General features: G+C 56.6%; 1 protein-coding gene across 2 annotated transcripts in view; it reads left to right on the forward strand.

The window, feature by feature from the left end:
- NECTIN1 (nectin cell adhesion molecule 1) overlaps window positions 1-26,258 on the forward strand; it is an 89,583-nt gene that overhangs the window by 25,650 nt on the left and 37,675 nt on the right. For both annotated transcript variants that reach the window (XM_029208436.1, XM_029208435.1), the window contains exon 2: window positions 25,540-25,890. In XM_029208436.1, coding sequence (XP_029064269.1) covers window positions 25,540-25,890 — 351 coding nt within the window. The remainder of the gene's footprint in view (window positions 1-25,539; window positions 25,891-26,258) is intronic.

The following is a 26,258-nucleotide window of genomic DNA, read 5'->3' on the forward strand; positions in this document are numbered from 1 at the left end:
TTAACATCTCTACCAAATTCATCTCCTCTCCAGCTGCCCCCCTGAGCAGAAGGAAGGGAGGAGTCTGGAAGAGGCCGGATCTGGGCTTCGGGGTCCCGTTCTAGGGACTGCAGGCTGAGAGGGACCCCACCAAGTTCTCTTGTCCACTTACCTGGGGTGCTGAGTCCCGTTGTGGGTGACACAGCTCAGGGGTAAAGCCCCAGAAAACCCCAGCACCAGGTCTCAGCTACTTCACCTCTCTGAGCTTCTACCGAGAAACCGAGTCAGGGCCTGCCTCTCGGCCAGGGGTGTTGGGAGGGTGTGAAGCAGCAAGTATTGATACCTTCTGGGTGCAGACTCAGCTCTCGATGTTACTATGGGAGATGGAACATAAGTAAAGCACTGGAAAGATCTCACAGTTTCTTCGTATTCACAAGGTCATTTTGGTTTGACCCTAACAGTAACCTCAGGAGGTATTAAGAAACAGTCATTGGTGTTCCCATTTCACAGATGACCCAAAGGGAGCACAGAGTGGTTAAGGACCTTATGGAAACCACACAGCAAATCGCTGTAGAGGCAAGACCAGAACTCAGGGGGGCAAGTGCTCTGCTCCCCGGCACGGCCCATCCCACCCCCACCCCTGGGCTCTGCAGAGACCTGACTCATGGCCAGAGTCTCACTTACTAACAGATGCCTCACTTCCTGGGTTTGAGCTCAAGGTCTCCAGCCCAGAAGCCTGCCCTCGCTACCGGGCACTCCTTCAGGCTGGCCCTTGACATGGGCGAGAGTGGGGATTCGTCTTGCAGAGTGGGTGCCTTCCCTCACCACCCGCCCCCATCCCAGAACCGGGCCCAGCCCCACCACTTTGGAGAATAACCAGCTCTGAGAAAAGCCTCTCCACGCCAGGCAGAGGAGAAGCCCTCAAGAACCAGCCACGCCTTGGTTGCAAAATCCAGTCTGTTCTCTTGCCTGCCGTGCTGTGGTAGCATCCTAGAGGTTCCATTCCTGCCAACCGGCTGCTCCCGGGGGACCCTGGGAACACGTGGAGGCGAACACTGCCCAGCCGGTAGCATCAGCCCGAGAGCTCATTGCCTTCTGCGTGTGGAGCCGGTTGGGGGCTGCCTAGAGAGCAGAGGCTCCCGGACTGGCCAGGCCGGGGGGAACCAGAGGAAGCGTGGACTGTCCAGCTCCTGTATGTGAAATGAGGAAACTGAGGCCTCAAAAGAGAAAGTCCCATGTTTGGCTGGCTCATGGCACCACCAGGGTCAGCACCTGGGTCTCCTGACTCCCAGCCCCGGCCCTTTCATGAACTAGGTGTTACGCTTGGTGAATGGTATCACAACAAGATGAACGTGTTACATCGGGGACCCTCAGAGCCAAGAACAGGCTGAGGGCTGGTGGCAGCCGGACAGGGCAGCGTCCCTGCTGGAGGAGGGGAGGTGGGACATCTGCCTAGCGGGGCCAGACCTCAAGGCCCAGGTCCAGAGGCAAGATCACTACCCCCGTGCCCTCTGGGCCTCCTGGCAGAGCTCTCAGGAGGGGCCTCACCCCTACAGGGCACACGGCCCTGCTCCATGCCCTCAAATCATGGACCGGTAGTAGCCAGGCACCTCATGGGCAGCAGCACCATTCTCTTCAGAGCTTGTCGCATTTACAAATGCCCTCAGCAGACCCACTAGTGCCGGCGGGGTGGGGTTAGAATTCCCATTGTACCGATGGGGAACGGAGACCCGGAGAGGCTCTGAGTTTCCCCGTCTTCGTGGGCCTGAAAAGCAGCGTCCTCGTTCTGGAGGCCTTAGAGAGCAGGGGGTAAAACGTCCATGCTTCTCTGCTCACGGACTGTGGTGGTCCAAGCACCTCTGAGCCACGGTTTCCTCAGCTGTCTCCTAACGCCTGCTCTGGAAGGCAGTGCCCATGCCCAGTGAATCCACCAGTGTCTTTCAAAAGGCCACATCCCAGGCTCCTGCCGCCGTCCCTCACACGTCTGTGAGCGATGAGGGAGCCGGGAGAGATGCCAGAAAGGAGCCCTCCCAGCCGTCCTGTGACTCCAGCCAGGCCCAGAAGCCCGAGGTGCCCGAGCGCGGGGGTGTGGCAGGCAGCTGGGATGGGGGCCTCTGCCCTCCAGGACTCAGGGCCAGGCCCTGACAGCGCTGGATGTGGCCAGCTGGGGTGGTGGGAGAAGGACCCAGGGAGAGAGTGGAGCTGGCCGACTTGGCGTTGGCTGGCTGGATGTGGGACAGAGTCCCAGAGTTCCCACGAGTACACTCAGAACTTTCTTAGAGGCACTGGGAAAGGAGGTCGGGAGAAGCCCCTCAGCCCTCGTCACACCTCCGGCCCCTCTGGTCCTTCTTTCTCCAGCATCCTCAGGGCCCACAGTATGAATACAGGTCTGTGCTGGCACCCACCCCGGAGGCCCCTTACCCTCTGCGGGGAGCACACTCCAAGCTCTCCTGGGTCCCCAACCACTTGCCATAGGACTCCAGGACCAGGCCACGCACCAGATTAAGGATGCTGATTTGGGGGAAGAACAATTGAGCTGTCTGAGATCTATCATGGAGCTTTGAGGCTGTCCATTCTTCTGCAGGAGGGCACAGGGCAGCTTCTAGAACCCAGACAAATGGGGGTAGCCTTAGTCTTTGGGGAGGGTCTGGAGCCTACTTTGGGATGCTAGAAAGGGCCTACTCCAGCCCTGAGGGATGGTCTCAGCTTCTTGTCTCTGTCCATGACCCCTAAGTACCTACACACCAGCTGCCACGTCCTGAGCAATTACTCTATGTCACACTATCCATGAACATACATTATTTTATTGAATCCTTATAGCCATATAGTGATCAGACATTAAGTCCATTCTACAGATAAGGAAACTTATCTCATGAGCGCTCATTGCCAGTGAGTGGAAGAGCTCAGCCCAGGTCTGTCTGCTACCACCCGCGTCCCCTCCCTACCTCTCCCGTTCTCTCCTTAAGAGGAGGACCTGCCTGATCTCCAGCTCTGGCACCTGATCCAACAGGCCCCAGCACACCACAGGATAGAGTGTGCTTCCACCGCAGTAAGAGGAATTGAGGACAGACTTTAGGAAGGACTTCTCTGTCAATGAAGTGTCTAGAACATTTTAGCAGTTTCCCAGGGAAAAATGATAGGATCTCCTACTATGAAGACCTTGAAAGAAGGGGAAGAGATTTATTTAGTCACCTAGGTAGAGTTTTGGGGGGTAAAGCCTTGTCAGAGGCAGAGGGTAGTATATGACAGCCCCTCTCTCTAACCTCTGGTTGGGCAGTTCAGAGGCTCAACCTCTGGCTGGGCGTGACTGCCCTCTGTTGCTACCACCTGGCCCAGAGGGTCAGGTATGGATGTCGCCTTTCTAAGGACCTGCTTTCTTGCCCAGGTCCACTTGGAGCCCTTGCCAACTGATGCCTGGGGTGGCATGTGGGGCAAGGCAGGGCCTGGGTAGGTGCGGTGCCCGGCTACCTGTCCGGGGAGAGCTCTATGGCTGAGCTCTATGGGGAGAGCTCAGCCACTCCAAAGCCCCAGACTCTGCTCCTTTTCCCTCCCTTGCTCCCAGAACTGGGCTGGGAGGAGACCCAGACTGGGCAGGTCACCGAGGACTTCAGCCTGTGATGCCCCCCTGTCCTTTGGGGAAGTCCATCTTATTCACTTCAGCAAATCCGCAGAGAACCTACGAATGTCAGCCAATGAGTTGGGCACTGCCTGCCTAGAAAGCTGAAATCTGGTCTTAGGAGAGGTTCTAACTGAACAGACAGAAAAACAGAGGGCGGTCTCATTCTGAAAGTGCACAGAAACCAGACTCACCACTTTTTAGCATTGCAAGTTGGCAAATTTCTCAACCAGTGGGCCTCGGTTTCCTCCTCTGTAAAATGGGAACATCAGTACTTGCTCCAAAAGATGGAAGTAAGAATGATGTGAGATCCTAAACGGGAAGCACTTCCCAGTGCCTGGAACGTAGGAGTGCTTCAATCAGTGTTGGAGGAAATAAAACAGCTTGCTCTTAGAATTCTGGGAGGCAGGAAGCACGAATACCAGTACTGACTTTTAGGGGTGAGGGAGCCCACAAAGGAGGGAGGACTGAGCCTCCTGTCTGATGGGAACAGGGCTGGAGCAAAGATGAAGAGACACAACAGGGCAGATTGTGTAAAATAAAGTGCATATTTTTAATTGCTTGAGTTCACATCTCATAAAAGGAAAAAAACTAAAGCACAAGCCTTGGCCATCCCCCCCCCCCTTTCTCTGCCATGAGCCAAGAACCAGTTCCCGCCGGCCTGTCTTGGGTTCAAAGCTTCTCCCTGCCCTAGTCCTCACGCCAACCTGCCCACCCCCTGCATCCACTGCGGGTGAGGGGGGCCTTCCCCTGAGCAATGGGGGCACTGCCCCTCCCCGGGCCAGCCCCTGCCCGCTGTGGTGGGCAGCACCTAGAGTTGTCAGGCCTGATGGGAGATGGGGAGATGGGGTGGGGTGTGGGAGATAGGAGTTAAAGGCAGCTCCCCCAACCTCTGCCTGCCGGCCTCCTGTTGATTGTAGCTTATTGTCAGGGTGAAATGGCACAGCTAGGTCACTATTGTTAGGCCTCGCAGGACTTTTCCCCAGACAGTGGAGGCTAGGTGCTGCTTCCTCCCTTGCCCTATCTACAGCCAGCAGTCCTGCTCCCAGGGCGTGTCTGAGCCTGTAACCTGGGAAGCCGGGGCCTTGGGCCCAAAACCCGCTGAGCCAACTCTGCTTCCTCCCCACCCTGGGAACCCACCCTTTCCGCGGTTCCTGCCAGCCCTGGTCCCCACGTCCTCTGAGGTGGGACAGACCTCCCAGCCACCTGCCTGTCACTCTCAGTTCTCCCCTTCATTCTCCCCGCCCACCCCTGGCCCCCGAGCCCTGACTCACTCCCTCACTTCCCACTCAAGCTGTTCTCTGGGACGTGTCGGGACAGGGCGCCTGGGTTCTGGTCCTCCAGGCTCTGGCTCTGCCCACTCTCAGTGGGGGTGGGGCACGTGGGGAGGATCTGCTTTGACCTGCTTCTTCAGGCTTCCTCCCTCCTCCACCCCCAACCCCGAGGGGGCAGGCTGGTGGTGAGCTCCAGAGCGCCTCCTGATTCACCCTTAAGGGCCCCAGCCTGGGGCCACTGAGGGGAGTAGGGGAGAGGGGCACTGGCCATCTTCGCCTTGATCTGGGCCAGCTTGGGTCTCTGAAAACAGGACGTGAGACGCCAGCCTGCCCACCAATGACTCCTACCCAGAGGCCTTCACTCAGCCAGGTGCCATGTCTACACCATTCCTCTTCTTCATCCCTTTGGGACCAGAAGAGTAAAAGAAGCATCAGGAGACTTGGATTCACTCTCTGATCTCAGTTAATTTATTATATAGCCTCTAGTAATCACCTAACCCTTCTGGGTCTCAATTTCAACATCTACCACATGCACGGCACCTTCCTCTGGCTTGTTCCAGGATCCAGGATCATCAGGGTAAATGGGGCTGGAAGAGAAGACTGATGGGATTAGCCCTGGCACCCTGGACTGGACTGCAAAGGAAGGGTTGGGGGGGTCTTCCCACCTCCCGTTGGGGCCTGGAATTGGATGCATCTCTCACATATGGGGCCTCTCAGTCTTTCTCTTATAGAGAATCCTTCCTTTTTATACATAATCATGGCATTCTCCAGGGAGTCTTTGATCGTGAGCTTTCTAAGAAGTCTTGATTAAAAGATCTTAATGACCGGAGCAGTCAACAGAGCACCCCGTCCGAGTCTGTCCTCTGAGATGTGACTCTAGCTGGGCTCGCAGTTCACTGAGCAAACACAGATCGGGGTCCTGCCTTGTGTGGGCACTGCAGCTTCAGAGTAAGAGACAGCCCACGCTGGGCACCCGGGGAAGGCTTGTGCTGTGGGCGCTTGAGCACAGAGCTAGTGGCCAGGGGACCTGAGTGTTGAATTGGGTGGGAGCTGGTGTGGCGGGTGGGGACATGGGAGGGCCCAGAGGAGGAGCTGGGAATACAGGCAGGGGGACAGATTGTGAAGGCTGCTAAGTAGCTCAGATTTGCCTTAGATTTCGCCCGAGGCAGTGGAAAGTGGGGGTGGGGAGGGCACTGGTGTGACAAGGTCTGCTTTGTGTTCAAATCCACTTGTGGCTTAGACAGGCCACTTCACCAGCCTGAGCCTCAGCTTCCCAACATGAACAGGAAGGCTTCACTGGGAGGAATTTTGTGAGGGGGAAATGAGATTCCGCGCCTAACAATACCTCTTAGATAGTGAGCACTTACTAAAGGTCCGCTGTTTTTAGTGTAATCTGTGCCAGGACTCCAGATTAGAAATGGTGGAGGCCTAAATTCCCAGTTGAACTGCAGTGTCAAGGGCTGTATTCTAGAAATCCAGAGGAAGGAGAGTCAAATGGATATAATGAGGTGACTGATGTGATGGAGCCCTGGGAGGGACGGGGGTGGTGAGGGAGCAGCTGGAGAGAAGAGTTCAGTGAGGAGCTGCCCAGTTGGCAGGTGCACGCTGGGGACCCTCAGCATGGAGGCATCATTAAGGCCTTAGGGGCACGTGGACCCACCTAGAGTTGACCAAACATCCACAGCCAGGCAGCCGGTCCTCTCCCCTCCTTCATCTCATGCTCCTTCCTCCAGTCTCCTCCCTCTCCAGAATAGTACAAAATCTCTAGGTCACCATGAGGTTCCAGGGGTAAATGTCTTCATCACTTCAGGATGAGGCTGGTTAGTGTGAGCCAAGCAAGAAAGATACAGGAGATGCCTTAAGAGACGCCCATCTAGGGGCTTCCTTGGTGGCGCAGTGGTTGAGAGTCCGCCTGCCGACCCAGGGGACACGGGTTCGTGCCCCGGTCCGGGAAGATCCCACATGACGCGGAGCGGCTGGGCCCGTGAGCCATGGCCGCTGAGCCTGCGCATCCGGAGCCTGTGCTCCGCAACGGGAGAGGCCACAACAGTGAGAGGCCCGCGTACCGCAGAAAAAAAAAAAAAAAGAGACGCCCATCTAGCCCTTTCCATACAGACCAGACAGGAGAGAGAATCGCAGCTAGAGGAGGGGTAGAGGTCCGTAGCCTTCCACTACCAGCCCACCGCTCTTTCTTTCTACACCTGACTTGTCTCCCGGCTTGATGAGCTATTCGCTTATCTAATAACCCAGAGGCAGGGCCTTTGTAATCACAACAAGAGAAACAACCGCAGTATGTTGCTATGGGCTGGTGTCCGGCTGGTAACTGTCCCCAGGTGCTCTCACACCCACTCTCACAGTATTGAGTCCAGGTGGCTGAGGTCACGCCTTCCCACTTCTCTTCTTCCAGGGCCCAGCCCTGCCAGCTCCTCCTTTCCCCACTCCCGCCAACTTCTTGGCAACTTTGGATGAGTTGCTTTTCTCCGCACCTCTGTTTCCTCCCCTGTAAGTGGCAGCTTAGGCCAGATGGTCCCCATCTAAGGGGATGCACCACAGCTGAAGGATTCTCAGCCTGGTCCTTCCTCCCTGGGTCTGTCTGAGTGCTCTGTCCCTTTGACTTTCCTATCTATTTATACACAGAATTCACCCACAACATTTCAGTTTTCCAATAGCATCATTAACTACCCCAGTAATTAAACCCAATTAGCAGTTGTAGGGGCCTTTCTGAGCGAGGAGCCATTAGCCGGGGTGAAAATGCATGGGAATGAGAGAGAAAGAAAACCCACCCTTTCCCAGCATTAAAAATGAAAGCCCGAGACAGCACTGCAAAGCAGAGGGCCCCAATTAAAGCTGGGGCCTCACTCGTTAAGCTAATTTGACATGCCATCCCACCCAGCAGCCTCTGATGGGAAGCCCGCTGGTAGAGCTGGCTGGGAGATGTGTCCAAGCTTCCTGCTCACCTTGTGGGCTAAGCTGGGCCCCCAAGTACCCCCTCCAGCCCCCTGCTCAGGGAGGGACATGAAGAGTCTGCCCATTTTTCATTAGCACCCGCTGCCCACTTCCGGGAGCTTCAGATAGCTAATAACCCAGAGTGGATGGGGCGGGGCTTGTGGAGGGGACGACATGGTGGTGGAAGTGTGGTACAGGCCGGCTGGGAGGAGCAGGGATGAGAAATGAGAAGGAAAAGAAAAACCCGACATTTCTGGGGCCTTGGGAAAGGCAGAGGTTGCAGTCACTCTCCCGTCTGGGCCCGAGGCTGAGGGGACTCCCCCCCACACACCCGGGGATGGCGATGAAGAGTAAGTGAGGTTATATATGTCAATGCCTGACACATCATAGGTGCTTAATTGCTGGTGGCCGGCGTTAGCCCTTTGCACGCCTGGTCCTCCTAGCTCCACACCCCCGGAGGCCCTGGGGGGAGATGTGAACACCAGCCTTCACAGGTGCGGAATCCCAGGGACAGAAAGAGGAAGATCCACAGCCAGAGATCAGACTGGAAGTCAAGTTTCTTAGCTCCTGGACTGGGAGGAAAAGAGAGCAGAGGAAGAATGATTTTGGAGTGCCCAGAACTATCCCTTTGGCCAGGGCTGCCCTGGGCCCAGTAGTCCCGCTAGGAGTGGGGCTGGGGGGCTCAGCCTCACCCGGAGCCTGGATGAGAGGGGGGATGTTGTCTGCCTTCCCAACGAAGAGCCCTTCCCAGCCCCATCAGCATGGCTGCCAACAGACAAGCGTCCCAGGTGTCACGTGCACCCTCACCCACGATTCTGGGGCTCGGTAGGTGTGTGGGGAGGGGGGAGGCCGCGGGCAGCCGGTGTTGTTTTGAGGAGCATAGCCTCTGGAGCCAGGCTGCCGTGTCAAATCGTCTTCACCGACTATGTGACTTTGGGCAGGTTACTTGACCTCTCTGTTTCCTCATCTCTAAGATAGAGACAATAAATGGTACGTAGCTCCCGGAGTTGTTGTGAGGATTCAGTGAGTTAATATCTGTAGACATTCAGACCTCGGCCTGGCACAGACAGGTAATATACATGTGTTAACCGTTCTTACCGTCCACTGGCAGGGGGCTGGCAGGGGCCCGGCAGGGAACGTCATCCTTTGGTACTTTCTGTGCTAGGGAGGGAGGGGAGCATATGAGACCCCTGGCTTCTGCTGCTAAGGGGCTGGGCTCAGCCTTGGGGCAGTTGTGGGTAGCAGGCAACACCCTTCCCAGACTTAGTAGAACATGGGGGTCTGCTCCCCACCACACGCATACGCATCCCGCCAGGGACCACTCCTGGCTTTCGGGGGCCGCTCCCGGCAATGCGGTGGGCAGGGCGAGGAGGGCATGGGAATGGGAAGGAGAGGGAGGGCGGGGAAGGGAAGGGAAGCAGGTGGCCGCAGAGGCTGGGCTGCATCCCCGCCGCTGGGTATTGTGCCCTGCTGACTACGTGCTAGCTCTCTATGCAAGGCAGGACGAGAAGCAGGTCCTGGCATGCCGGGCCCCTACCCAGTGACTCCTGGAACCCTAACAAGTCTGAGCTGGAAGTGGGACTGGGCGAGGTTCCTGATAGATTCATGTTGGGCAGAGGGATGGCGGGGGCGAGAGGGTGGGGAGAATGGGAAAGACCACCCCCCCAGTCGAAACGACGGCACTGCCCGTGTCGGGGGAGAGTGGGCAGGGCTGGGGGGAAGTGACCAGGGCTTGGGGTTTTCGCCTCCTGCCTCTTGGGTTCCCTCTCACCCCACCTGCCCTGGCCCGACAGGGTGGGAAGAGGACAGGCTGTGACAACGGCAGGGACCTTCTCCTCTCAGCATTTTGCCAAGAAGAGGGTGATGATTTCAGCGCCGCTGAGAAAGGAAGTGGAGGAGAAACGAGGGGGAGGGAAGATGGCAGCCCCGTGGGGCCAGGCAGGAGGGGTCATTTGGCACAGATGCCCTCACTCCATCCTTTCCCCGGCCAAAGAGGTGGATGTGCTCAGGCCCGTTTTACAGGTGAAACAGGCTGGGCTTCGGGGAAGGTGTGGGACGTGATCGTGGGTCCCACTGCTAGTGATTGCTGCTGCTGAAGTCACAGCAGGACAAACTGGGTAGCATGTACCCCATCACCACCCCTTTCAGCCTCCTGGGCGCTGGGGAAGGGACAGCCCAGGAACTAAACATGTCTACAAGGTCCTGGGCCATGGGGTGGCGTGGGGAGAGAGCAGGATGAGCCCCCCGTCAGGCAGATCCACCCACAGAGGGAGGCCTTCAAGCTCAGCCAGCCTATCCCTGCAACTTGATGTCAGGACCCTTTGAAGACCCTGCTTTCTCTGGCCACCCCAGTCGGGGATTACTGGGTAGGAAAAAAACTGTGAGCTGTGACTGCCTTCCTTCCGGGGTACCACAGAGCTGAGGCTGAGCTCAGGTCTGGAGCGAGTTGAGGTTAGAACCACATGCAGGATTGTGCTTCGCTCTGTGGTTAAAACCAGGAAGAGGTTAGCACAAGTGTTAGGGTCGTGACCCAGGTCTGCGGTCTAGGTTGGCACTGACGCGACGACTTGGCTGGGGCTGGTTTGGGGGTTCATACTGCGGCTTGAGGAGGATGCTATTCTGGGTTACCGTTGGGGTAACAGTGAGTTGGGGGTGTCACAGCTAAGGGATGTTAGAGAGGTTGGGGATCCAGCACCTCCTGCTTATGTTTGGAGGAGAAATGGTCATTTTCGCTTGAGCCGTGCACTGGGGAGAGAAGCGGGGCTGGGGGTTGCAGCTGAGCCAGAGTGGGTTGAGCATGGGGGTGTGCAAGGGGAGGGTGTTCTGGATGTGACGGAAGGACCATTGAAAGACTCTCTCTTCCCTTTTCCCAAAGTTCTGCTCACCTGTTGCATCCCGTGACCCAGGCCACCCCAGGCCTCATTCAAATGCTACCCAGACCGAAGTCCGAATTTCTGAGGCATCGGGAAGTGTCTCCTCTGTGGGGTTTGGGTTCTCCCATCGGCCAAGGGAGCATAAGGACTGAGGTTTACCTCCTCCTCTCTACCCCAGCAGGCCCTCGGCCCTGACCTGAGGGACCCTAGCGGCCTGCCTTCCTGGCTCAGCTCCAGCCCCCCACTGGAGACCCTTTAGGGGAGGCCCCTGGGGCAACACTAGCTGAAGAAGGTCAATCAGAGAGAAACTGTGACCCGAGCATTTGCCGGTTCCCTGCTTCCTGCCCTCGCCTCTTGTCTGCACCCTAGACTCTGCCCAGTACGGAAGTTTAATGCTGCCCAGTGTGCGTGAGGTCAAGACTGCTCCCCGCCCGCCTGAAGCCCAGGAGCGGAGCTCATAGGGCGGCACGGAAGGCTTTGGGGGGATGGAGACAGTCCTGAACTGGGAGGTGTGGAGAGGGAGGCTGACCTGCTGACGTCTGGGGCCAGGTTGTGGCAACCCAGACATTCAGGAGGGGCTTCACCAAGGAGGGGCTGTGCAGGGAAGGGCCCTTCTGCTGCACCCGAGACACTTCCCCTGCACCCGAGTCCAGATCCAGAGAAGGCCCCGTCTGCAGGCCTGGGAGCACCCTCTTCCCATCCCCCATCCCCACAGTCAACAGAAAGCGTCCCAGGAGCCAACGCCCAAGGCCTGGCTCTGTCCTTGTACCATCTGTACAGGGAGGGGGCCCAGCAGAGACCCGGCCCCTCCTGCCCTGCCTGGCAATATTACGTCTGAGCTAAGCCTTGGACTGCAATGTGGCTACAGTATTGCTCATTTGGTCCAGACGGACCCATGTGTCCTGCCCAGGGATGAAATAGCAAGTTTGGTGCCTGCAGCAGCCACCTTCTCCCTCTCAGGCCCCTTCTCCTTCTTAAGCCTCTTCAGAAGCAGGTAGAGGGGAAGAGGTTGTCCTGGGCCCTAATCACTGACCCCCACACCCTGCCAAGAGTCCAGGGTTGCCACTGTGCTGTGGCTACAAAGCATCTTCGCAGAGGCCGCTGCATTTCAGCACCAGGGACAAGTGAGACCGAGGCCTTCCTGTGGGGTGGGGTCAGGAGCCCGTCTACCCCCCGAACCCCAGCATCCCTCCTGAGACCCTCAATGCTGCACCAGCCGGGCGAGTCCAGTGTAGTCCTGCCGCCCTGTCATTGTCCTCTGAGCAGCAGCGGCCCCACCCACCCTGCAGCCTGGACGATCCCTCCCACTCCAGCCCTAGAGTCCCTCCCGGCAGGAAGAATTCTGACCCTAAAGCCTTGCCCAGGAGGAGCCCCCAGAGGTGGGGTGGGCGGGGGCGACAGGACACAGAGCTGCCAGCCCACATGGAGGAGGCTGGGGTGTGGACGGAGGTGCTGGGAGCCGAAAATGCCGGTCCAGGGTGGGATGGGCACAAGGGCTGGTGCTGTAGATGCCACAGGGAGGGGTGGTGTTTGTGTGTGTGTGTGTGCGCGCGCGCGCGCGCGCACGCGCATGCCCACTCATCTCCTGAGGCCTCGAGGCTGAACAACCTGCACAGAAGCAATCAGGCCACCTGCCTTAAAAGGAAAGACAGAGGCGAGCAAGGCCGGGGGTGAGAGGAGCAAACGGCAAAACTTAATGACTTTAATATGAAAGAATTTGCCACTAATTAAGCACAAGCACTCCACTAATGCAGAGAGCACATGTTGTGGATCTCACTTAAGCAGGAACCAAATGAGGTGACAATCCTTCCGAAATGATAGCAGTTTACCAGCCGAAGGAAGATGCTGCCGACCTCATTTCTGCTCTTAGAAACACAGCCCTTTTGTCTTTGCGGCCTCTTGGCACTGAGTGTCTCCCTGTCTGCGCCTCTGTCCCCGACTCCCCCTTCCCCATGCTCTTCTGTCCTCTGAGGACTGCACGCCACTCTGTCACCCATGTTCTGACAGCAAACAGCAGTCAGGTGCAAACTCCCTAGGCCTCCTGTTCTCTCCACCTGTTCCCCCCAAACACACACCTCCTCCTACCGGGTAGGGAGCAGGCTCTCCAGACAGGAGCCTGCAGCTCCTCTGCCCCGAGAGAGATCAGGACACTTCCCCTCCGGAGTGCCCCCAGCCCTCTTCCCCACTCCCCTCCTCACCCAGCTGACTCAGGTCTGCCCTGCGCGTCCATCCCACACTCCAACACCCCTGCCTGAGCTTCATGCCCTTTCCTCTAGGCCAGTGGTCTTAACTGGAGGCAGTTTTGCCTCCCGGGGAACACTTGGCAATGTCTAGAGATGTTTTTGGCTGTCACACCTGAGGGAGGCTGCTACTGCGTGGAGCAGGCAGAGGCCAGCGATGCTGCTAAATGCCCCACGGTGCACAGAACGGTCCCCACAGCGAGGGGTTATCAGGCCCCAAGTGTCAGCAGTGCTGAGGTTGAGGGCCCCTGCTCTGGGAGAGTGGCCTAATCACAACAGGGACTTGCCCAAGATCACATGGTGGGTCGGTAGAGCTGGGATGGAAACCAGCTTACCTGACTCCTAGGTAGCTCCTTTCCCCAAGACTATAATAGTGACAATACTACAACCACTTGTGTAGCGTACCTGTGCCAAGCACTGTGCTAAGAACTGATGTGAATTATTTAATTTTCACATCCACCCCAGGAGACAGTCCTGTAAGTGTTCCCCTTTTATACATGAGAAAACTGAAGCACAGAGAGGTTGATGCAACTTGCTCAGTCACCCAGCGAATAAGGAGCTGATATAAGCCTGGGTCTGTCTGCATCCAAAGTCAGTGCTCATGGATGAATGAATTACTTACGTCCCCCCGCCCGCCGCCATATTCCTCTTAACCCCTTCCCCATCAGTCTCCCACCCCAACCCTGCCCTTTTAGATTGAGCCTTCCCTGAAGCTGGCACCATATACCCACCTGACTGCCTTCCCTCCCCTGTACAGGCCCAGCCCCCTGCCACTGGGGAAGGCAGCTGCCTGGGCGTCTGGAGCTGGGCACTGGGGTATCCGACAGGCCCCTCCTGGTAAGAGGTAGATCAAGAGACCTCCACTTCTAAACAGGTGGTGACCATTGGCATGGAACCCACAGGGCTGGGACAATGCATCTGTCACCCCTGAGCCTTGGGAGGCTTGGGGGATTCGCCCTGTTTTCTCGGCAGCCCCCAGCCTCTCCCACCCCACACTAGCCTTCCGAGGAGGCTGCTGCCTACACTCCCCAAAATGTGTCATTAAAAACACACATTTGCTGAGGGGAATCCGGGCTGCCGTGTGTCTGCTGCGAGATATGTCGTCTGCTGCAGCCGGGGTGGAGACGGCCGGCGTCGGCCACAGAGAGGGGACCTGTCTGAATCCTGGCCTGAGAGCCAGGTGGTTCCAGGTCTTTGAAGCCTCAAAAGCCTGACCAGGCTGGGAGAAATCCAGGCTATGTAGTGAGGGGCGTGGAGCTGGAGAGCGTGCAGGCTTTGCAGGGCTGAGACCTCGGCAGCAGGGCCTCAGGGCCTCAGGGCCGCAGCTCGCCTGGGTGAGAAGAGTATTTTTCACCTTACGGTCTGGAGTGAGGAAGGAGGTGGGGCCGGGTGCTAGGAACTGGGGCAGAGGACAGAGGAAAGAATCGGGAGGTGGCAAGTGGGAAGCAAGCGGAGGATATGGGGTTGGGGGGCAGACAAGCGGTCACGCTTTGGGGGTGTAGCTTCCTGGTTTCCATCAGGAAGGAGGAGATTCAGGCCCTGACCTGCTTCCCTTCCGTGCAGATGTGAGGCCTCACCTTCTGTCTCTGTCCTCCGGCCCTACCTGGCCACACCATGCTGTGTCCTCCTGTACAGGCCCCCCTCCTTGGCTAATGTGCAATTTCCAGGAAGGTGCAGTCGGACCTGAGAAATGGCTAACCCTGGCCTGGGACCCCAGCTGGCTCACAGCCTTCTCCAACCACTTGAGGCCCCCTTATGCTTACTTCAGCCCAGGCGCTGGGCTGAAGTCCTGATCTTTCCGCTCAGTAGGGGAAATGCTATGACAGGTGTATGCTGAGGTCCTGGGACCCTCGGGGTGTAGGAACACCTCACTCATGGGGGAAGGGGGAAAACCTCCCCAAAAGTCAAGGCTAAGGTCATTCAGGAAGGATGAAGAGGTGTGGGCAGGTAGCAGGGTATGTGGGTTTTATTGTTTTTTGTTTGTTTGTTTGTTTTGTTTTTAATTATTATTATTATTTTTTTTGGCTGTGTTGGGTCTTCGTTTCTGTGCGAGGGCTTTCTCTAGTTGCGGCGAGTGGGGGCCCCTCTTCATCACGGTGCGTGGGCCTCTCACTGTCGCGGCCTCTCTTGTTGCGGAGCACAGGCTCCAGACGCGCAGGCTCAGTAGTTGTGGCTCACGGGCCTAGTTGCTCCGCGGCATGTGGGATATTCCCAGACCAGGGCTCAAACCCGTGTCCCCTACATTGGCAGGCAGACTCTCAACCACTGCGCCACCAGGGAAGCCCCGGGGTATGTGTTTTTAATGGAAGGAAGAATGTGGCAGGGAACTGGTGGTCTTGTCCCACGTGGCAGGAGAGAGAGAGCAGGCAGGGGAGAGGCAGCTGGAGTCTCGGATGCCCGAGATGAGGTCCAGAGCCCAAAAGGACTTTGGACTTGATCCTGAGGGCTGTAGGAAGCCATGGAAGGGTTTTAAATCGAGAATGCTTTGTATTTTAGAGAGCAGAAAATGGATTAGAGGGGGAAGCCTGGAGGCAGGTATGTATCCTTGGCATTCTAGTACAGTAGACTGGGCAAGAGATGATGGTGGCCTGCACCAGGGGCAAGGCCTGGGGAGAAGAAGGGTGGCAGGGATGAGATGGTAAGTGCTGGGTTCAAAGGAAAGGGCTTGGGATTTACTTCACTGGGGGTTCCCAGCCCAGGAATGTTGAGAAAATAAGGAAGTGAGCCTCTGCTGGAGGTGCGGGTGGGTAGGAAAGGGGCTGAGCCGGAAGGAGGGGACTTAGGAGGAGTCTGGATTGGGGCCGGTGGGGATGGAGAGCAAAGGTGGATGCAGAAGCATTTAGGAGCTAGCACCAGCTGCGCTTGGTGATTACGTGGCCGTGGAAGAGCCCTGTGTGCCCCGGCTCTGCCGTCACGCAGCCTGGATTTTCCTGGCATCCCAGGAAAATGGGATGAGATGGGCAGTATACAGAGGTAGAGCACCCGCTTGGTAGAGACGTTCCAGAGGCTGATCCAGGGAAGGTGCAGAGCAGGGGCAGAGAGAGAGCTGGACAGGTGACATCCAAAGTGGAGTCCTCCAGGGACATGGGGTCCAGCACTCTCGTTTTACAGAAAAGGAAACTAAGGTCAGAGAAGCAAACTGCCCTACCTAAGGCCATACAGAAAAAAATGACCAAGTAGTGGGGGCCAGAGCCCACCTCTCCCAATTTCCAGTAAGTACCCTCCCTTCCCACCAGCCGGCCAGAGGAAAGGTGACAGGTACGGGATGAGCAGTACAGAGAGGACCAAGAGGTGGAGCCTGAAGGCTAGAGATGGAGGGGGCAGAGCCGAGAGAGGCTCCCTGTTTCTGGGATGCCAGGAGTGGAGTCAGGAGCTGCTCAAGACCAGCCTACCCTGGGCTTTGGGGATGGGCAGCCAGCGTGAAAAGAGGCTTGGAGGAGAGCCATCCAGGTGTCCCTGGCCACTTGCTCCTCAGTGGGAGAAGGCAAAACCCAGCTCCCTGATTCATCCCCAACCCCCAACCTATCCTCCTAGGGTTCAGGGAGAGATGGGACCAGAGCAGGCCCCACCGCCACCGCTCCCCGGGGGCTTCCGCACTGCCAGAGAGCAGGGCCCGCCCAGCCCGTCTGGAAGATCCCGGGCTTCCACTCTGGCTCCTTCTGGGGCTTTTCCCAGGCTGCCGCGCCCCCTCCTCTCCCATGCACTGTGCTTACCCGCCCCAGGCGCCGGGCGCCAGCCCCACAGCCCATCATTAACCAGCTCCATGTGGGGAGTTGAGGAGGGTGTGCATTAGCCAAGAGGAAAACATTGGCAGTTGCTGTGACCCCAAATGAGGGGTGGAGACGCCTGGGTTCGGACAGTAGCAATTAGCCCCTGGCTGTGGGATCATGGGATGTTAGCACCTCTGCTGGTAAGGTGGATGTGGAGGGGACGCAAGGCTCCAGGACACCTGGGACCGTCCCAATAGGCACTGCTCCCGGAGAGAATCCCACCAGGCAAAGCCCCTGCACTGCAGGAGGCCGGGGGGGCATTAGTGCTGAGCTAACAGTGGCACCGGGCCGGGCTGCTCAGCCTAGACTCGGCCCTCACGCCTTCTTGCCATGTCCAGACCCAGTGAGGGGGGGCTAGGGGTGCAGGGACGAGAGCTGGGCCAGCTGCCACTTCTCTGTTTCCTCACTGAGCCCCCTGCCCTGGCTCACCCCGGACCCCATCCTGGATGTAGAGGAGAGGCTGGAGGCTGGAGATGCAGCCTGGGCACTTGGGGAGCTCCAGAACTAATAGGGAAACATGCCCAGGGCATAGATACGAGACAGGACAAGCTCAAAGGACTCCAGTGAGAGCCCTGCTCATGTGGGTTCTTGCTGGCAGAACGATTGGGTCCAGGCGACACTGATTGGGAAAATCTTCCCAGAGGAGGGGACCGTAGGAAGGGGATTCCTTCCGAATCTCACCCTCTACCTCACTAGCCTCTCCCCCATGAGGTTAGGCCGTGACACCAGAAAGTGAGGAGCTAGGCAGCCCTGGGAGTTGACATTTGGAGAAGTCGCTGCACTGGGAGGAGGGGACCTGTAACCTTTAGGTCACTGCGCTGACCCAGCAGGGTTTCGTCTGGAGGCTCTCCCCCCTCTAATGGGTGAGTCATTCCCACTTACCACTTAGCTGGTTTCTCACCGGATTTCCTGTTCCTTTCTACCAGTTCCAGGGCAGGGAACAGGGGAGCAGCCCTGGAAAGCCCTAGAGATGGATCCCAAAGGATGTCGATTTCAGAGAGGCCCCTTCTGCAGGGCCCAGTGCCTCCCACCCAGGCCAGGCCTGCCACTTCTGCCCACCCAACTGAGCGCACCCAGGCAGAGTCTCAGGAAAGGAATGGGGCACCGAAGAAGAGGTAGCCTGTGCCAGAAACCTCTGAATCCCCCAGCCCCGGCCCTCCTCTTCACCCACCACATGGGCCCAGGCCCAGCTTGCTCAGCTAGGGAGAGAGGGGTGTGAGGTTTCAAAGGTGGGGACAAACTGGTCGAGGTGGGTACGGGGAGGAGAGCAGCCCCCGCTCTGGGCCACACCCCGCTGCGTGGGAACCCATGGCCCCAGCCTCGGATTAGCTCGATGGCAGGCAGGGCAGGCGGGCAGGGCCCTGGGGAGCAGGTTTGTCGGCCACAGCTGAGGAGCCTTTGTGTTTTGTTGCTGAGCTGGGGCTTTTGCAGGTCCGTGACGTCTCGGGGGCAGGCCTGATGCCTGCCTTGTTGGCTCAGCACTTCTGAGAAGCCACGAAGGCAGCCCAAACTGCCCGACCCCAGTGCCAGTGGGGAAACTGAGGCACATATGCACAGGTCCCCGGGACCTGGGTCCCAGACCCTGGAGCTCATAGGGTGGCCAGGGAGAAAATAGGCAGGGCATGAGGTCAGGAAAAGAAACAGACTCATTCTTTGGTATCCTTAGGATGCAAGAACTCCTCTACTGGGACTTCCCTGGTGGTCCAGTGGTAAAGAATCTGCCTTCCAGTGCAGGGGATGCTAAGATCCCACATGCCATGGGACAACTAAGCCCCCATGCCACAACTACTGAGCTCACGTGCCTCAACTAGAGAGCCCATGTGCCGCAAACTACAGAGCCCACACACTCTGGAGCCCACACGCCGCAACTAGAGAGAAGCCTGCATGCCGCAATGAAGAGCCCAAGCGAAGATCCCGCGTGCCACAACTAAGACGAGACACAGAGAAAAATAATTAATTAATTAATTAATTAAATAGAATAGCATTTTTAAAAAAAGAATAAGAAAACTGGAGAGAGAAAAAAAAGAACCCCTCTGCCAAGGACACAGGTCCCAGTGGATCTCTTCACCCTCACTCCCCACCGCCCTGGCTTTTTCCTGCTCTGTACATAGCAGCCTCCTGCAGGTGCCCCCAACCTTGGCTCCCAAAAGTCCCTGTTTCTGACCTTGCACCTGACACGTAGTCACTGGACTCCAATGTGGGCTCCAGCCCTGGCCCCCAGCCCCTTGACCCACCTGCCCGCCAAGCCCAGCACAGGTAGCCCGCAGGCACTGTGGCTGCAATATTGTAACTGGTATTTTTGTGCCATTTCTCCAAAGGAGCAATGGAGGCACTGAGATTACACAGGAGGGACACCACCCAGAATGAGGCCCTGGAGCGTTAGATTGAGAACCTGAGTCTATTTTTTTTTTAATTTATTTACTTATTTATTTTTGGCTGTGTTGGGTCTTTGTTGCTGTGTGCAGGCTTTCTCTAGTTGCGGCGAGTGGGGGCCACTCTTCATTGTGGTGCGCGGGCTTTTTATTGTCGTGGCTTCTCTTGTTGCGGAGCACGGGCTCCAGGCACACAGGCTTCAGTAGTTGTGGCACGTGGGCTCAGAAGTTGTGGCTCTCGGGCTCTAGAGCTCAGGCTCAGTAGTTGTGGCGCACGGGCTTAGCTGCTCCACGGCATGTGGGATCTTCCCGGACCAGGGCTCGAACCTGTGTCCCCTGCATTGGCAGGCGGACTCTTAATCACTGTGCCACCAGGGAAGCCCCCCTGAGTCTATTTTTATGGCAGGTTAGGAAGAGCACTGGGCTGGGTCCTGCTGTTCTGTGTTCCTGAGCAAGTGACCCAACTGCTCTGGCCCCTTGTCTCCTCCTTTGTAAAATGATGGGTTGCATGGTCCATTGAGCTCCACTGTGCTACCATTTTGGTGGTCCTGGTTCCCACATCTGGGACAGCCTCTGCTTCTCATGTAAGAGGGAGCCTGTGGGGAAGAAGAGATGGTACCTTCTGTGGACCAGCCCTAGCTGCTTGGGGAACCAGAGAGAGTCTGTAGAGTACTCTCCAAGCCCTGGACCCTGCCAGCATCAGCCGTGACATGATCAGCTCAACCCAAGGTCAAACCTGCTCCTTCCCTCTCCCACAGGGACTTGCAGTCTATTTGGAGACGGGAGGATACAGTAGAAAACATGCTAAACACACATGCCAGGAAACAAAAAAGGGTACAGATTCATGTTATATGCAGTTGGGCAATGAATAGACGTGTCAGCTAAGTAGGAGGAGTCCAGAAGGACTTCCTGGAAGAGGGGGACTAGAAGCACACATACAGTGCCTAGTACTGGGTAGGTGCTCGATAAATATTTGTGGGGTTTTTTGTTTGTTTTTCTTTTTTGCGGTACGCGGGCCTCTCACTGTTGTGGCCTCTCCCGTTGCGGAGCACAGGCTCCGGACGCGCAGGCTCAGCGGCCATGGCTCACGGGCCCAGCCGCTCTGCAGCACGTGGGATCCTCCTGGACCGGGACACGAACCCATGTCCCCTGCATCGGCAGGCGGACTCTCAACCACTGAGCCACCAGGGAAGCCCTCGATAAATATTTGTTGAATGAAGTGCGGGGAAGGGAGGCCTCCTGCTTCATAAATGAGAAATGATGATGGTGATGGTGATGATGGTGATGTTGATGGTGGTGATGATGATGATAGCAACTAACATTTACTGAGCATTTCATTTTGTGCTAAGTGCTGTCCTCGAGTTTCACATTTACTCGTTTAATCATTACAACAACTTTTACAATAGGTATTATTATAATCCCCATTTTACAGATGTGCATCCTCAGTGCAAACTGAGGCACAGAGAGGTTAAGTCATTTGCCCAAATTTTCACAGCTCGTAGGTGACAGAGGGGGCATGCAAACCCACACTGTCTGGCTCTTCACACCCCACCATACTGCCTGACGGGGATGGTGACCTCTTCAGAGGGTGGGAGGAGCTTGGGCAAGGTAGGGGAGACAGAAGCATCAGTTTTCGGGCTGTCAGGGCTGGAGTGCTTGGTGGAGAGGCACGGACCAGCCAAGGAAAGGGGCTGTGTGGTCTCCCAGGGGACTCCCCTGCAGTGCACCCCTTCTCTCAGGCCTTCCAGAGAAGGCTTACAATCCACCTCATCCTGCACAGAGGAGGGCCCTTGTCCTGGGTCCCCGCCCTCAACTAGCCCTTTCTCACTTTTCGGTGGTGCCTGCAGCAGTCTGGCCCTGGCTGTCAGAGCCACTGGGGTAGAGTGTGCCCCACTCTCTGAAAGCCTCCCAACCTGCCCAATCTAAACCATGAGGGACACACTCCCCTCAGCCCCGCATCCCCCAACCAAGACACGTGGATTGGGTTCCGGGTCCCTAAGCCTAAAGTGGGGGGAAAGCTGAGGGAGGGTCTTCAGCCCTTACCAGTCTTCCCAGCCCCTCCCAGTTCCACAACTCTAGGATCCCCGCCCTCAGTGACCCCAAACCCCATACTCCAAGCGTTCCCTTATGCCCACCCGCCAGGGTCCCCTCACCGGCCCTGCTAACAGCAGCGGTTCTAGGTGCTTTCACCAAAAACATTTTTACTGCAAACATTTTGCCACATAACTAATTGGCCATGAGGCAATTTTGCCATGAAAGAGAAAAAAACTGGTTGACAGTTTGGTTTGACAGTCTGGTTTCAACTAGTTGAGATGCGCTAGCGTTTCTTCCAGTTAGTGACGTTACTGATGGCTTTATCAAGCTGACAGAAGATGATGGTTTTCCCCAAGAGTTGGTTTTGTATTTTGAAACACACTACGTTGGAGGAGAAAGAGGCCAAGGGCCTCAAAGGCACAGAGTTGAGCCTACATTTCCCATAGAACTTTTTGGAAAGTCTATCAATGGACGTAAGACAATGTGCTGAGAGCACACAGCAGTGCAGAGGCTCTCCCAACGCAACACAAAGTTCAGTTACAAACATGCACCCTAGTGTTCGGAGACTGATACCTCTCTGAATGAAGGAAGACATTTTAGCAGAAAAGAAAAAGTTCGACACCAAATGAGGAGACGAATCAACAAATGTATAAAATAATATGAACGAAAGACTTGGAAGACAAGTGCTTACTGCTTAGACAAGTACAACCCACAAAAGAAAATCAGTTCTTTGCACTCTATTGCCATGCATCTACACACATTTTATTTATTTATTTTTAATTTTTGGCTGCATTGGATCTTCATTGCTGTGCGCGGGCTTTCTCTGGTTGCAGTGAGCGGGGGCTACTCTTCGTTGCAGTGTGTGGGCTTCTCGCTGCGGTGGCTTCTCTTGTTGCGGAGCACGAGCTCTAGGCGCATGGGCTTCAGTAGTTGCAGCACACAGGCTCAGTAGTTGCGGCACGCGGGCCCTAGGGCACACGGGCTTTAGTAGTTGCGGTGCGTGGGCTCAGTAGTTGTGGCACACGGGCTTAGTTGCCCCACGGCATGTGGGATCTTCCTGGACCAGGGATCGAGCCTGTGTCTCCAGCATCGGCAGGCAGATTCTTAACCACTGCACCACCAGGGAAGTCCCTACACACATTTTAAATTCAAATATTTTGTATTTTGCAATAAGGTCTTTTTAATTTTGTTACTCATTTCTCCTGTTTCATTATGGCCTTTTTAATGTCCCTCATTTATACTTTATTATTTTATCTTTTTCGGCAAAATTGACTTATGGACAATTAGTTATGCGGCAAGAAATGTGGCAAAGGCATTTGTGGCAAAGATGCTTACAATGGAAATAGCAGACAAGGCTAACAGTACGCTGTAGGCAGAGAGGCCCATGTCAGGATGCACCTGCCGGCTCCTTAGAGGTCCTCCCGCCCGCCTGCCCGCTCATCACGGGGGCAGAGGGGCAGGAGCCCAGGGAACCCACTTAGTGCGCAGTGAGCGGGCACCCAGGCACCTTCCTCGCTGCCCCGCCTGCCATGGGGTTGCTTCTGGGAGAGTCACACAGGAGAGGAGACAGCAGCCTCAACCCCAAAACAGACGTGAGATGGGGAGGGCCACCCCAGCCTAGTGAGGCGCTGATGAGAGGGGGCTTCTGGGGCACCTGAGCCCCTTGCAGAAGCCTCTCCTCCCCACGCCCAGGCCGCAGTCAGCCGTCTCCCCTCCTGGCTCACAGCTCTGCAGAGTGAGGCCACTGCTGAGGACGTGGCAAATGAATGTCAGCCTGTGCTCCAGGCACTGAACTCTGCCTGTCCCTACATCCCCAGTGGGTGAAAGGAGACGGGGTGGCAGCGGGCTTGGTGGGCTGTGTCCCATTGTAGGCCCCACTGTGCCCTGGTACCAATCCCAAGGTAGATCCTGGTGCCCACACCCCTACCCACCCCCCCACCGTGGCCCGAGCCTTCCCAACTGGCTTTTCCTGTTCCCGGCTTTGTGTGGTGGAAGTTCCCCAATTATACCCACATTATCCCAGCTGCTGGGCAGCCTCCAGCAGGCTTGGTGAGTAGAGGCTGGGCGTGTTGGAGGGAGCACCCACTTACCCTGCTAGAAGGCCTAGGGCTTAGCCGCTTGCCAACTGGCCAGTCAGCAGGAGTACTGGGCTTACTGGCCCACTGACTTCACTGTGGGACTGTGTCTGGGGTGAGGCCACAGCTGGGCTGGGCTGCAGTTCAGGGAATCAGACTGGCCAGAAGGGACCATTGGCACCGTGGAGTCCAGCCTGCTCCCTTACAGGGGAGGAAAAGAGGGCTCGGGAAGGGGAAGTGACCCACCAAGGTGCCAAGGCGAGCTCAAGACGGAGCCGGGCTAGAAGCCTGCCCTCCTGACCCCCTGCTGGGTGTCTCCGGCATAGTTCTCCCACCAGCCCACAGTGTTCTCCACCGGGGACATGTCAGAACCCCCCAGACCGGCCAAGGGGACGGCTGGAGGGGTGGGGTGGTGGTACCCCAGGTGGACCTTGAAGGGCTGTGTGGACGTGAGCGGGCATAGAGGAGGGAACCATCAGGGAAGCTTTCAGAGCATGGCGAGGGCCTAGCTTGGAGGGCCAAAGATATACTTATTCAGCAGGCATGTCTTGAGTGCCTACTGTGTGCCAAACACAGGGGATACCGTAGTGCCTGGAGAGACCTGGCCTGTACCTTCTTGAGGGGAGGCGTGGGGGCCAGCATACTTCACTGACCATTGTCTCGGGACCCTTCAGAAGAGTGTGGCCTGCTCATACCTCCATCATGCAGAGGCAAGCATAAGCCCCGAGTTCCCAATCTGGAGCAGCAGACTCCCTTAGTGGGTGGGGGGGGGGGGCACGTTTAGGCCATCCCTCGGGCTCTGGGTCAGTCCAGGGCCTGACACTGATGTTATTGATGGCACTCAATAAAGTAACTGAGTGAAATAAGAATGGAAGGACGGCTGATGACAGAGCTCAGGAGCGAGCCCACTGGAGTGAATGACTGAGCCAAGTTCAGAGTTAAGGAAAAGCTCAAACAGAAGCCACTTGAGATGGAATAAAGCAAAATCTGTAGGGAGACTAGAGGGAATTTATTCATTCATTCGATGCCACTGATCACTCCCTCCCTCTTGCAAACCTCTCCTCTCACGGCTTCCAGTGCCATTTGTCTGGCCACAAATATTTACTGAGCACCTACTGTGTGCTAGATAATGGGCTAGGCGCTGGGGCTACAGGGATGGAAAAGACACAGACGCTGCTCTGGAGGAGCTCACCGTCTGGCAGAGGAGAAGCCAGAGGTGTGAACAACCACATTCCCAGGCAGAAAAGACCTGTAATAGGGTTGGGAGGATCAGGGAAGCTTCCCAAAGGAGGCGGCCTGAGTGGGATATCCATAGGTGGGAAAGGGGCAGGGCCTTCCAGGGAACGAGAGGAACAGGCCTAGACATGTAGCATCTACGTCTCTGTGCTCCTTGGAGGCTGGGACTGAATCGCTCATTGACGTGACTCCCGTGCTGATAATAGACTCAGAAATTGACACCTAAATGGGAAGAGGGAGAAGGAAACACAGAAATATGGCACGTTCTGAGGAGGGGTCCAGTCTGACCTGGTTGGAAGGCCTCATGTATGGAGAGACGTGGACAGAAAGGCAGGACCCAGGTTATGAGGACGTCAGATGCCAAGTTAAGACATCCAGGCTTGATTGTGAAGGCGAGTTAGAGCCAGAGAGGCTGAGCCTCGTGCAGCCGCCTTGCTGGGTAAGAGGGGCCCAGCCAGTGCACCCCAGGGCCCGGGCCCTCAGCCCTTCCTGAGTGGAGGTGGCCATAATGATGGCCACTGTGGGCCCCGGTGCTCCCCCAGCGCTTCCTGCCTCCTGACACTTTCTCATCCGTCATACCATTTGGTTCTCCTAGCAACCTGTGAGCTAGAGAGGACTGGATTATCCGCCCCATTTATCAGACGAGGGAACCGAGGCCCAGGAAGGTGAAGCAGCTGGTGGCTCCTCTGCTGAGCCTCTGCTCAAAAAACAGCACATTCAACCCTCATCAAAAATAAGGGTGTGGACGGTATTTACTGCCATGGAGCAACACTGATGATATATCACTAAGTGAAAAGACAGTTTATGGAACAGATTACGGTACGCTTCTGATTTTGTTTAAAAAAAACAGATGGTTACCTGGATATATAGAGAAGAATGTAAAAGAGAGCACTTCCTATCAGATGATCAGTGATATGTGAGTGGTGGGATCACGGGTTGTTGTCATTTTCTTCTCAGTATATTTTAGTATTGCCCACAACAGTGTTTCTATAACAAGCAATTATTATTTTAGAGTCAGAATTTTTTTAAATAATGACTACTGGAAAATAGAAGACCAGCGCACAGGGAGTTGGGTCGGGGGCTGTGGCTGTCCCTGACCACCCTCTGCCATCTCCCTCGACCAGGCGCCCACACCCAGGTGGTCCAGGTGAACGACTCCATGTACGGTTTCATCGGCACGGACGTGGTGCTGCACTGCAGCTTCGCCAACCCGCTGCCCGGCGTGAAGATCACCCAGGTCACGTGGCAGAAGGCCACCAATGGCTCCAAGCAGAACGTGGCCATCTACAACCCGGCCATGGGCGTCTCGGTGCTGGCCCCCTACCGCGAGCGCGTGGAGTTCCTGCGGCCCTCCTTCACAGATGGCACCATTCGCCTCTCCCGCCTGGAGCTGGAGGACGAGGGCGTCTACATCTGCGAGTTTGCCACCTTCCCTGCTGGCAATCGAGAGAGCCAGCTCAATCTCACTGTGATGGGTAAGCTGACCGGACCACTCCTCTCTGCTTGGGTGGGGCCTGTGGCCTGGGGGCTTGGCCATCTTCAGTGGCCCCAGATGCGCCCCTTGGGTCGGCATGTGCTCCGGGCGCGGCACTTCTGGTCTCTTCTAACCAGGCTGTCTCAGTTCACTAGGGATGGGGGCTGGGCCTTCGCTGTGGACAGAGCTGAGGGTCAGTATTCAGGTTGGAGCCCCACCGTGGGGCACTTTCCAGGTGGCCAGGAAGCGGGCAGACGCCATGGTAAGGGAGAGAGCCTCCTGAGCACAGCAGGACTCCAAGAAGACTTCCACGTGACAAAAGGGGATACAAAGACTAGAGCAGGAAGGCTGCGGGTTAGAGCCGAAGAG

The sequence above is a fragment of the Monodon monoceros genome, unplaced genomic scaffold, assembly GCF_005190385.1.
Source record: "Monodon monoceros isolate NGI ecotype Baffin Bay Population unplaced genomic scaffold, NGI_Narwhal_1 Super_Scaffold_7, whole genome shotgun sequence".
Classification (NCBI taxonomy): domain Eukaryota; kingdom Metazoa; phylum Chordata; class Mammalia; order Artiodactyla; family Monodontidae; genus Monodon; species Monodon monoceros.